Genomic DNA, 13346 nt, shown 5'->3' on the forward strand with positions numbered 1-13346 from the left:
AGATGCCTTTATGAGAACCCAGATTGGTCATGGGTGCATTCCTCAAATTTCTCATCAATAACTCCGACTCTGTCTTGGACATGTTGGGAGAGTGATATTCAATATGACTGATGTGACAAATGCAAACAAATCCATGCTGTACTCTCTTTTTTGTCCGAGATGTTGAGGTTTGAATCATCATTTTTACAGTATTTTTGCTGGACAATAGAAATGCATGCACAAGGGGTGCCCATGCCAGGTAGTGCAGCGGTAGATTCCTGCCTAGCAACACAAGGTTTGCAGGTTTGCGCCCCATGTTGCCTCCAGCTCGGTCTGGTGTCCATACAGGCACAATTGGCCGTGTTTGCGGGCGGGAAGCCAGATATGGGTATGGGTATGTGTCCTGGTCGCTGCATTAGTGCCTCCTCTGGTTGGTTTGGGGGGTGCATGCGGGGGTGTCTGGAGGGAATAGCTTGATCCTGCCAGTGAAAAAGAAGTTACGGCTCTCCACAGATCGGCAGAGGGGGTGGAGCAGCGACCGGGACAGCAGGCGGAATTGGCCACGTACGATTGGGGAGAAAATGGAAAAGAAAAGAAAAAGAAATGCATGCACAAACTCTGCACCAAGGCTTGAGCTACACCTCCCTTTGTCCGTGCCCCTGGTCCCCCACCCACCTTTGCCTCTGCCAAACATATGCTCTGCCACAGCTTTGAAAAGTACAAGGGCTGCTTTGACAATTACACTGAGGGTAAAGTACAGCCAAATTTGGCTTGGAGCACAAGTGCTGCCATGGAGGGCTCTGTTTATTGCTCTAACTCAGAGCAGGACCTTTGGCTCTTTTGTTTAAATTAATCATAAATCCACTTGTCCCCTGTGTGGGCACTGCAGAGGCTTTGTGTTGAGAGGAGTGTGTCACGTTGACTAATGAGAAACTCAGCTGGAGCGCCGATCATGTTTACACAGACATTTTCCAGGACAGCAGGGGAACTAAATGAAGGGTCCAAGGGGTCGTCAATATAAGAGCCGAGGGATGATAGAGCCAGACATGGTGGATGAGTGAAAGGGTGAAAATGAGCCGATTGTGATTGTTGAGATACAGTACTGTACTCAGACCAGCTGGTCGAGCCCAAGCCCTCCACCCACCCAAACCATGACTCTTCCCAGATCTGTTTGTTTATTTGCATATGAGAAGTCATCAAGTGCAACACTTTCTCTGATGCATTGCTGAGTGTTAGCCTGAGAAAACCCATCCTGATCACATGACCTCACATTCTGTTTCGCTCTACGCATCAGTCTGGAATTGCAGCGGCCCGCACCGATTTCCTGAAGTTACAACCAGGCCAATCAGGGACTGTGTCGTAGTTGATGATGTAACTGGGCCAATCAGGGCCGCTGCTGGCAAACAGTAATGGTGTCTCCCAAAGCAACAAGCCGCAACGTTAACATTAGTAAACACACCCATAAGCGCAGTCAGGGCCCAAAATTAACACCCGCCAATTGCCATTGCCGACCAGATTTTACATTTGACGGGTGACACTAAGGGTCACGTGGTTTTGGTGCGCAGCCGGCTAACATGAGTGCTTCGTGAGACAGTCTCTCTAGTGTTCTGGCAGGGCGGGGTCCTTCCGGCTAACACTGTTTAACACGGGGATCATCTCTCACCGGCACGCGCTGTGAGCACAATCAAACGCACCCAGCAGCCAGGCAGCACCAGTGGGCAGCAGTGACAGACGTGAGTTGCGGACGAGAAAGAGGCCGTCTTATAAACATGAAACTTTGTACACTTCTTTCCTAATTTTCAACCCACATAAAGAAAAGAAGTCGCACACTCAAAATCTCCTCTGCTGTGTTTTAATGGTTACACCAACATGTTTCGGCGAAAGTGCCTTCATCAGGGTGCAGTACAACATAAGGAGGTGTGACCCTTTTTATAGGGCACACCTTCTCCAATCAGTTGCAGGTGAGACAATTACAAAAAGGGTTAAAACATATATAAATACAATAAGGTACAGTAAGGTACAGTTTTTCATTTCCAACAATCCAATGATCTGTTTTAGGAAAAAGCATTTTACAATTACAATATACAATCATTAATATTTTTTTAAATGTGATGCCAAACAAGGCATCTATTTAGGCAACAAAGTTGGCCTAATTGTCTCAATTTACACAGCAATTCAATAATAATTCAAAGGAACGGCCTCAGGTCATAATCAATATTTAAACCATTAGGAGAACGTGTATTTAGTTCATACATCCAGTATGCTTCTCTTCGTAACAGGTTACGTTCTAGATCTCCTCCTCTCCTAGACAGAAATACTTTTTCAATCCCTAATCCCTAATTTTCAACCCAGTAACTTTACAAGTGTTCAAGTGAATTCAAGTCATTTACTTTGTTTATAACGTTATGAAGTAGCAGCTGTTACACAGCTCAGTGAGCATGCAGGCAAGTCTGCTAACGTTATGGTGAGCCCACCTATAATTCACATTTCGTAGCAAATAATATTTGCAAGTCGGACTGAGAAAAGTTGGATGAAAATCGACCATCAGGAGGACAGATGAGGAGCTTTTTGTCACGAGTTTATAAGCCTGCAAGAAAGTTTGCTATGAGCCGCAGAGCGGACGGTGGTGAGCTGAGAGCGTCTTTCAACTCAAAGTGAGTAGCCTACAACTAGCGTTGATGTTTGTTTGTTCCTCTGTCTGTAACACCCTCCCCGGACCGTAGAAGCTTTGATTATGATCGATTTTATCTCCCCGAAGTGGCGACACTCTAAATACGGTATTCGGGACAGCCCTAGGGATATACAGTATGTGTATATGTGACAAAAATGCAATATATTATTTTGCCCGCTAAAAAATATACCACCACCTGGCCGGTGAGTCAAAAAGTTAATGTCGGGTCCTGAGCGCAGTTATTGCAGAAATAGACTACGGTAAATAACAACAATTAAACCAGAACAAGAGTATGCACCAACGGTTTCTCGGCGGAAAAGATGTTTTCGCCGTTCTGCCAAGTGGATTTTGATTGGATTTGGTTGATGCTGATTGGCTGAACGAGTTGTCTGTCAAGGCAAGTACTCCCGCCCACTGAAATTGCTGAGGGCGGCTGGAAGTCCAGATACGTTGAGCGAAACAGAATCTGAGGTCACGTTATCAGGACGTGTTTTTTTTTTTTTACCAGGCTAGCTGACTGTGTTTACCTGCATCAATTGGATATACATATATATGGCGATCATATACCTTTTTTACATCAAAAGTCCCACTAGCACACGTGTTGTAGCAGCAGCAGCATCGCCTTTTAAACTTTTATATCGCACTCTCTCAACCCGCGTTTCTCCACCGCTGCGGGCTGTCTCTTCCCCCTCCCTTTTCCCTTCTTCTCTCACGGCGCTGTCAGGCCACCCAAAACAAAATGGAAACTTCCGGGTAAAAATGTCAAACTAATGTCATTTAAACAAGTAAATAGCCTGACTGATGCAGGTTGGAGGAGAAAAAGGTGTTTCAACAAACGAAGCAGCAAACGTATCAGAAATACTCATTGTGATGCTAAGATTACATAAAATGGCTGTAAAGCATGACTCAAAATGTTTAACGTTACAACGAGGGTTTTATTTTTGAGAGAGCTAAAGCGGATGACCTACTTACATTCTGACTGACTTAACGCTGCCTGCGCCTGGGCTGTGGGGTGCACTCGTGCATGAGAGATGCTTTTTTTCTCTGCATATTCCTTCAATGTAAAATAATTAACCGTTAAGAAAGTCGAATTTCAGGCTGTGGGAATCACTGAATCTCACTGACTAATGCTGGAAAAGGGGCGGCAACTCAGGCGGAGGAGAAGCAGGGTCGGAAAATCATGGGTTGGACCACCGCCAAGATTTATATCGCCAGCCGGAGCAGAGCCGCCGCGTAAAAACCCACCTCACTTGCAGGGTTGCTCTATCGGCTAAACGGCCCGGCTTGGAAACTTTTAGACTGAAGAAAATGCCACTAGTTTGTGGATATTAGTGGGATTTTTGGCCAGTCTAAAAGGGGCTTAAGGGACTTGTCATACCTTAGCCGAAGTGAGTCCAAATTTGATTTTGTAGCTTTATCATTATACGCTGGAGAGGAGAGATCAAACCAAAAGTGCCAGAAACGTATTTGGAAGCCGCCCGTATCTAACAAAAAAATTAAATCCGGAGAGAAAGGGCCGATCTCCCCTCCAACTGTGTACTATTGTGCAAGATAGGTATGTGATCAATGGGATAATGTGAATTATTTATCACATTGACCTCACATTGACCCAGTAATAAAATGTGCTCAGTCTTCAGTAACTCTGTGCCACTTGTCCCCAGGAATTTAGCCTTTATTAAGAGTTTTGTTGTTGTTGTTGTTGTTGTTGTTGTTGTTGTTGTTGTTGTTGTTGTTGTTGTTGTTGTTGTTGTTGGCAAACAGTATTCGATGCCTGTTTAGTGAACTGATGCCACTGAGGTTATTATCCACTCAGGTATTAATGCTTTGAGTCAGCACATGCGAACGTCATGCACCACTGACAATGACCTTGATGAGAAATTTGAATGTAGCCGGGATACTGAGGCATACAGTACAAACACCTTTTTCCAATTTCTGCTACGTCTGTGGTCCATGTAAGTTCTGTTACCATGCAGATACTCAGAATCTTCGTTTTTTTTTATGCGTGTGATGGGGATATGAAGATGCATCTAAAGTTTAAACAGCTTATCCTGACATGGCATGACCTTTACAGGGACACAAACCAGTATCAGGAATACTGTGCGTGTAAACCCACCGATTGATGTGCACATCGGAATTGGCAGCTCTTCACTGCGCTTTATGAGGAACGCACATGAGATATGGTGGGAAAAATTCCTCCCTTTCCCCAGTGTATTGTCCTGGTTTAGGGTCTTTGCCTGCGTCCAAACTCCACATCATCTCCCAGCCATCTAACCGGACTCTGGGCTCTGATTTGAGTTCTGTTGGCGTTTCTATGAAAAACTCTCAGGGTTCCCACACCTTCTTAAACATCAAATTCAAGCAGTTTTCAAGCACTTCCCAAGCCCAATTCCCTCAATTTCAAGGACACAACACAGCATAGTTTGAGACACCGTTAATGACTGTCACAACACAGAATTTTTAGAATGAGAACTAGCAGGCTTTACAGAAGCTCACAGACAACAATTGAAGAGAGAGAGAGGTTTGAATGTGTGAATGCTTCTCAACTGTGCTGTGTTACATGTTGAAAAGTCAAAAGAAGAAAACAACAACAAGAACTTCAATTTCTATTCTTGCTCAAAATATATAAATTTAAGCCCTTTCAACCAACGGTACAGCAAATACATGTTGTGGCTCCCTGAGAGCCACATTTCTCTCTTACCTCAGTCATCGTCACTACCACTGTCTCCCTCTTCCTCACTGGATTTCTCATTCTCTCCCATCTCTTGACCCCGCTCTCCCCCTCGGTGCTCCTCCCTCTCTTGCGTGCAGGGCCTCAGAGGGTTGAGCATTACATTACTTCTCTCTCCTCTCCTGTTTTCTTTATTTTATCCTCTGCCATTCTTTTGCAAACTGTGCTAAGAAGAGGGTTCAGTATGAAAACCTCAGCCCCTCTCCCCTTTCCCACAGCTAGATAGCTCAACACACAGGCATCCAGGAAGTGCTGGGTCGTTTCTGCCAGAAAGGCTCTATTATAGGTCAATACGTGGAGCCAAGGCTAAAGAGAGAGGAGAGGAGAGAGAGATAAACAGAGTAGGAAAGAAGAGAGAGGGGAGAGAGATGTAGGAGTGAGAGAGAGAGGTCGGAGGGAGGGAGGAACAGAGAGAACAGAGTAGGAAAGAAAAGGAGAGATGAGAGAGGTAGGAGAGGGGGAGAGAGAGAGGGGGAGAAACAGACAAAATAGAGTAGGAAAGGAGAGAGAAGTAGGAGAGCGAGAGCGAGAGAGAGAGGTAGGAGAGAGGGGGGAACTGGGGCATGCGAGAGAGTGGGGTAACATTTTCCATTTCCCCTTCCCCATCATCCCCCTGTCAGGACTCAACCACTACCCGTTTAAGCCAAGTCCCTCTCTCTCTCCCTCTCTCTCGCTCTCTCTCCCCCCTCGCCCTCTCCCCCTCTCTCTCCCTCTCACTCTCTCTCACTCTCTCTCTCCCCTCTCTCTCTCCCCCCTCGCCCTCTCCCTCTCCCCCTCTCTCTCCCCTCTCCCCCCTCTCACTCTCTCTCTCCCTCCCTCCCTCTCTCACTCTCTCTCTCTCTCTCTCTCTCTCTCGCTTTAGAGGAGCAGGGGAGATGGAGGAGGGCTGTGTGTGTACTATTGACCCAGCTGAGTGCGACCAAACGGGCTGAAAGTAGTGGAAAAGTTAATGTCGGTGACGGAACAGGCAGGCCTGTGAGATCTGGTTCTAGTTTCACACTCCACATTGTTGGAGTGACTGTATTTAAAGTGATTTTACACAAGAGAGAGTGACACTCACAGTTCAAGTTGCTGTGTTGAGTTGCAACTGACTACTCTGTTTCTGCAAGCAGCCTCTACCTTCTTTTAAGACACAATTCAATTGTTTACATCTTCTTTCATGATACAATACCAGTCAACACTTTGGAGACACATTTTACTCTCCTTTTTTTCTTTCTTACTATTTTTCACATTTTAGAATAATAGTAAAGACATCAAACTATGAAATAACACAAATAGAATTATGCAGCGACCAAAAAAGTGTTAAAGCAAAAGTCTTATTTTAGAATCTTTAAAGTAGCTGCTCTATGCCTTGATGGAAAGGCAAAAGCTTTGGAAAGAAATTTAAACATATAGGTAGGCATCAACGTCACTATTTATATTTGTCTAAGGAACTACCGTAAATTTCGGACTATAAGCCGCGGCTTTTTCCCCGTTTTTTGGCCCTGCGGCTTATATAACGGTGCGGCTTATCTATGGATTTTTTCGAAAAAAAAAAAAAAAAAAAAAAAAACGGAATTCTCTCTTTTTTAGCACTCTTTCTAACTATAAATCCACTTCTGTTTTAATTTCCTCTCTTGCCCTCTTTTCACCACACCGCGGACACTGTGTGCACTGTAAAAAAAAACACAGGTGGTGTTGTGTTATGTTGTTTTGTTGAAATGTTAATAAATGGGAGCTTCCTCAAACAGCCATCTCTTTCCCGACAATCCCCTCTGTGCATGAACCCTTACATATGGTAATTAAACATTAAAACACAATTAAAAAAAAAAAAAAAAAAAAAAAAAAAAAAACATTAAAACACCTGCGGCTTATAGTCCGGTGCGGCTTATATATGTAACAAACAGGCAATTTTGCTGCTGCGGCTTATACTCCGGTGCGGCTTATAGTGCGGAAATTACGGTAATTTCAAGCACAAGTACAAGCCTTTAGATTGTAAAGGCTGACAGAGGTTTTGTATGAGCTATGATAACTGAGGAACGAGGACTGATGACTGACAGAGGTTTTGTATGAGCTATGATAACTGAGGAACGAGGACTGATGACTGACAGAGGTTTTGTATGAGCTATGATAACTGAGGAACGAGGACTGATGACTGACAGAGGTTTTGTGTGAGCTATGATAACTGAGGAATGAGGACTGATGACTGACAGAGGTTTTGTGTGAGCTATGATAACTGAGGAACGAGCACTGATGATTGACAGAGGTTTTGTGTGAGCTATGATAACTGATGAAGTTTGTAACGAGGACTGACGAGTGATGCCGTATTGTGCGATGACTGGCACGTGAGGAGTGAAACAGTATTGCAGGAAGAATGACAGCGTTTTCGTGTGAGGACTGAAGGCGTTTCAGAGCACACCCGATGCGGTTTACTATGAGACACAAGAACTGACAACGCTTAGACTGAGGAATGATAGCCAATACTCTGAGGGAGGAGGATGCCCTAAAATGGTTGCCGTACGCATGGCTGTGCGTTCTGTAACGCTGCCTGGCTGTTTCCACTGGAAAGGCCTCCTGTGCTGTGGCGTGCTGTATGAGAAGATCAGCCACTTCACTAATGGCCATGTGTCATTTCCTGTTGTGAAGTTTGTGTGTGTGTGTGTGTGTGTGTGTGTGTGTGTGTGTGTGTGTGTGTGTGTGTGTGTGTGTGTGTGTGTGTGTGTGTGCGTGTGCGTGCGCGTGCGTGTATGTGCGCGTGCGTGTGTGGAGAGGCAAAAAGAGAAAATGAGAGTGAAAGACAAGACACCCCAACATTTCATTTAGTGATTGAAAAAGAAAATCTCAAGGTGTTTTTGGGAGAAAAGTAATATGTAAATATTGAGAATGATTTTGTATGTTTTGTCTTGTAGGAAATGCACTCCCAATGTCTTATTTTGATGTTATACATTGACTTGATTATATTGAATGTACTGAATTGCTTTAATATGCTACAATGCATAATGTTGTTGTTGATATGTGCAGAAACCTTAGAATTGACCTTTAAATACTCCCGCCCCTTTTCTTCTTGTCACCCTCGTCAGTCAGCTAGAGTGACATCATGCACTCTAGGCTGGCTTCATAGGCTGCCATTATAAAGGTTGAAAAAAGCATAAAACGTAAACTGTGATTTCTCAAAAAGTACAAAAGTTATCAAAAAGCTGAACGAGAGTAATAAAGTACTATAAGTGGTGACCCGTTTAAAGTTTGGAGTTTCTAGCTTAAAGTATTAAGGACTAGTTAGAGTTCAAAGAGGGCATGGTTTGAACAGTCCTCCCATAGTACCAAGCTTGCCCAACTGTTATTGGAGCACAGAGCAAAAAGGGGCGGGACTTGGGAAAGGTCAATTGTTTGTCTATTATCCACGCATTATTTGACAAAAGAGAACAAGATGAACAGGAGGGAAAGATCAAAATGGATAAAGAGAGGATCAGAACGAATGAGAAGAAGGAAAGAGAGAGAGAAAGTAAACCAGAGAAAGCAAAAGAGAGACAACAGATGTTAGCTACCACTGGAGCAGTCGTCTCCTCTCCAGCCTCCCTCACACTGGCAACGGTCAGGAGCCACGCAGCGGCCGTGGACACACTCTTTGGTGCAGCGAGCTGTGGATGAGAAACACATTGAAACACACTTTCTTTCGGAGACTGGCCAACATCTGTAAATATTCAATATGCATGGGATAATGTCGCCTACAACAAGGTGACACAATGTACAGTGTAGATAGGGGCTGAGGATCCCAGAGGCACTAGTTACAGGTGTCATTTAAGATGTTTGAAGCGTAAATGTGATTTCTAAAAATCGCAATTTTCAGAAAGCGCTTAAAAAATTACAAAAGTGGTCCTCATTTGTGAAGATTATCTGGCTGAACACAAAATTTGCCATTTCATAAACTTTTGTTAACCACAGAAGTTATTTCAGTCATTTAACTGAAATCCCCATGCACAAATCGCATTCACTTTGAGACGAACCGGAAGTGCACTGACTTCTGGGTTGGTCTACAAAAAGACGTCATCCCTGCAGTACTCTAATTTGTTTTATGTGTTTTTGATGATTATGTATTCATTTATTGTTGTTGTTTTCCTTTCAAATTACTTGGATGTAATTGATCGATGTTTACTGCTTCTTGTCTTTTGTCTATATACAGTTTGTATTTGTATGTTTGTTTGTATTCTTTTGTCATTGTGAGCACTTTGTACTTTGTGTAAGAAAAAGCAATTTAGAAATAAAGTTTATTACTATTATTATGAAAGCCCATGTGCCTGATCAACAGCACACTGTTGAATTATATGAACAGTGAAGCTGGCAGACAGCTGGGCTCATCCACGTCATTTCAGACATGACACCAATGTCAGACACGTGTCAAAGTGCTTCCTCTCAGAGCCAGTCTGTGCTCATCAGCTTGATAAAGGCTCCTATATTGATCAGGATCATTCAGACATGCATTTTTGGCTGAAGGATTGTAATTCTGCCACAGACTTCTTCAGTTCAGATTCACCAGATAAGTATCCAGGTTTTCTTTCCAACCAAACACTGCAGCAGCTGATTTCACTGATTAATTTCTCCTCTCTGGTTGGTGTGGAGTGTTGATGTAACTGTAGCCAGAGATGGGTGAAAATACATCATAAAGTATTTTGATACAAATTACAAATACTTGCTCAAAAAAAGTATCACAATACATATACAAAATACTGCTCTGAAAAATGTATTTGAAATACAAATACGTATTTTGAAAATACATAAAAATACATTTTATAAAAACTGATAAAGAGCTGCAACTTCTCTTGTTTGCAGACGATCCCCAGCTACACAACACATACATTGACAGCAGAAAGGCAAGTGGACTTTGCAAGTCTAAAGAAAAGGCTAACAAGTCCTTAAACAAAATGTAAACATATCTACTATTTCCTTTTTGTGTAGAAAGTCAGTCCAGGAAAAGTCACAGGGGACATTTTGAAAGCTGAGATATTCCAATTAAAATGTTCAAAACAGTCATGAGTCTAGTGCTAATCCAAGGAATCAGCAGCTGCAATGTTTGGCTATGCATGGCTCTCAATGTCATATGGTTAGAGAACACTAGATGGGTCAAAAATAACAAAAAGGGGAATAATCATATTGTTGTGTGAAAACTTCTCAGTGTGTTAGCTTCTCAGAAGCAAATAAATGCAGGCTTACTTGGAGCTTTACCACCAGGCATTTTTGAGTTTATCCAACTAGGTTTGTAAGGGTTTTATAAACCCAAAGATGGTAGATGTTCTCAATCCATAGAAGCAATCCTTTATTTAAGTGAAAATACAAAAGTCACCAAAATTGGAGTTTTAAGTTTTTCACATGACAACAGGGATATATTGTTTGGTAGATATTTTCATCGACCAAAATGCCAGCCAGTATAAACATTTTCAGCATGGGAAGCTCTACTGGGAATCAAACCCCTAACCTTGGAGTTGTGAGTTTGCCTAACCTTTTAAGTTCAGAGAAGAAGTTTCCATGACACTAGAAGTTTCCATGACAGATGACAGACTGAAATGAAAACAGGTGAGTGTGTGGACGGAGATGGTTTGAAGCTTGTTCTGGTGATGGTGGATCCCTGCTGGCCAAGGAGTGAATCCTGCCAAAACTTCTCTTCACTGTTTCCCCCCTCAGCTTTCCTACTGTCCATCTCAATAAAGACAAAGTACTAACTAGCCCCAGAAGTTTCCACAGTCAGAGACTTGACTTACGGACACACTTCTCTCGGCTCTCGTAATAGCCCGGGCAGCACTGGTATCTCCTGCGGTAGTCGGTCTTCACTGCCTGCCTGTAGGCCGTCTTGTAGGTGATCCTAAAAGAAAGAATACATACAATCAAACCGACACCAGAGACGGTCCATTATAGAGATGCGTCACCGCAGGCTCCCACCAATTTTAACAAATGGTACTAGCAAGTCTCCTAAATGGTCACGTGGACACCTCTCCCCTGAAGTGTTGTGAGAGGAGGACTGTGCCTGGTGACGCAGGGTAAGTGCTGACCTACTGTATCAAGCTAACTTGAACTAGAGATTGTGAGTTCCCAAACTCCACACAAACCACACATACTATATAAACACAAAGCTGCCCCTTGTTAGCTCAATATAGTTGTAACTAAGATATTAGATTAAAAAAATCATTTTTCCAACCACAGATTTAGCTACTATATCAACGAACTTCACATGTAGCTTTAGCTAATCGCTCCCTGCCAACGTGAGTTCCTGTTGCCAAATCTCGCAAGAGTGTGTTGCTGAGATAGAGACAGGTCTTGAACTATTTTAATTTTCTCCTGATCTGTCTGTTTGAAAAATGCCATTTTAGTGTCAGAATGTTCAGAAGATATGTGGCTTCGGAAAATGGGTAGAATATTTAGTTTGATGACTATTGGGGCAAAATAATCTGTCATAATCTGAGATCACGTTCACTTCTCCCATTGACTCCAATAGACATGACCTGCTGAAAGACTCCCAAGTGGGCGTGTCCGTGGAAAACCATGGGCAAAACCCACGTGACATGAATGACCAGAAGTGAGTTGAAGTTGGGGTGTCTTGCTTGAAATGTCATCGTCTTTGCCGACACTTTGACCCTCCAGTGGCAGGAAGAGGAAGGCTGCCCAAAAGGAAGTGAGTCATCAGATTGTGGCTACCTGTGGCGACTGCATCGGTAGGAGGTCCGAGGATCAGAGCATGGCTCCTCCATCACCTGGTCATAGGGATGGGAGTAGGACTCCTTCACCGAAGTTGTGAAGCTGAAGAGCAGAACAATGTACACAAATATATCCAGTCAGAAGGAATGGCAAATTCTTGCTTTACTTGAAGCAAAACACTAATGTGTTTAGCTTTTTAACAGAAGACACTTAACAAAGGCAAGCTACATTGAGAAGTGGTGTGGAAATGATAAACATGAGTGAAAAACACAATACCTTAATATCATCCTTTGCCTTTAAATTATAATAGTTTTCTAAATGTATCAGTCAAATTATTGATCATTATTACAGTGGCTTGGTATTGCTTTTTTTAACTGAATATTTGATCATGTCCTCTGATTTTTAAATGTCATCTGTTAGGAATTCTTTCTTGGCCTTCAAAATAAAACAAAAACTTAAAATAGATCAGATAAAAACACACAGCTAATCAGAAATGGTGCTGCAGTGTCTGGCAGCAAAAGCCATGTCTTTTCACTTTGTTATTCTAGGATTCAGGATTAGTGATGTGACAGCTTACAGCTATACGTTAATGTTTTTTGCACTTTGTCCAGTAAACAACCAGTCCATTTCTATCCTCAGAAGCAATTTGGCTGGTAAAATAGCAAAAGTGGCTGTTGAATTTTGGACTGAACTAGCCACTTTGCTGCCTCAAAGTAGTGAACATACAGTATGAGTATATCATTCATGTGTTGAAAGTTTCTTGACCCATCGGCCCTTAAACCTGTTAAAACCCCACTGGGTGCTTTCCACAAATATGGTCGTCTAACATTACTGTATGAGAAAATGCTTATTCTTTCTTCATGTCCAAGAAACCTTTCTTTTTGACACTTTTTTTCTTCTCTTGTTTGCAGATGTGTGGTTGTCATCCAACAAGTGAGACATTTATTTGACTGCTCTCACCTCTCCCATAGGCTGCAGACGTTGGCGTCTCTTGGGTTCAGACAGCAGGACAGACCAATCAGGACGCTAAGAACCAGCAGGCCAGCAGAGTTCTGCAGAGTCGGCATGGTCCTGAGGAAGGAAAGGAACAGGCATTTCTACTAGGATAAAAACAACAAAAACAAAAACAAAAACAAAAACAAAAACAAAAACAAAAACAAAAACAAAAACAAAAACAAAAACAAAAACAAATTAACTCATTGAGTGCCAAGGACGAGTATGTTCGTCAATTGGTTTAGTAACGTAGAGTGCCAAGGACGAGTATGTTCGTCAATTGCGTTTTTTGACGGTGGGACGTGGATCAAA

At 42.8% G+C, this 13346-nt stretch overlaps 1 protein-coding gene across 1 annotated transcript in view; it reads right to left on the reverse strand.

Annotated features, from left to right (window-relative positions):
* The window catches only part of pear1 (platelet endothelial aggregation receptor 1), an 81140-nt gene that overhangs the window by 31512 nt on the left and 36282 nt on the right, over positions 1–13346 (reverse strand). The window contains exons 2-5 of the mRNA XM_083644691.1: positions 13002–13112; positions 12042–12143; positions 11111–11211; positions 8903–8995 (exon numbers count right to left, since the gene is read on the reverse strand). Coding sequence (XP_083500817.1) covers positions 8903–8995; positions 11111–11211; positions 12042–12143; positions 13002–13108 — 403 coding nt within the window. The 5' untranslated portion in view covers positions 13109–13112. The remainder of the gene's footprint in view (positions 1–8902; positions 8996–11110; positions 11212–12041; positions 12144–13001; positions 13113–13346) is intronic.

Source organism: Poromitra crassiceps (assembly GCF_964638095.1).
Source record: "Poromitra crassiceps genome assembly, chromosome: 1".
NCBI classification, from domain to species: Eukaryota; Metazoa; Chordata; class Actinopteri; order Beryciformes; family Melamphaidae; genus Poromitra; species Poromitra crassiceps.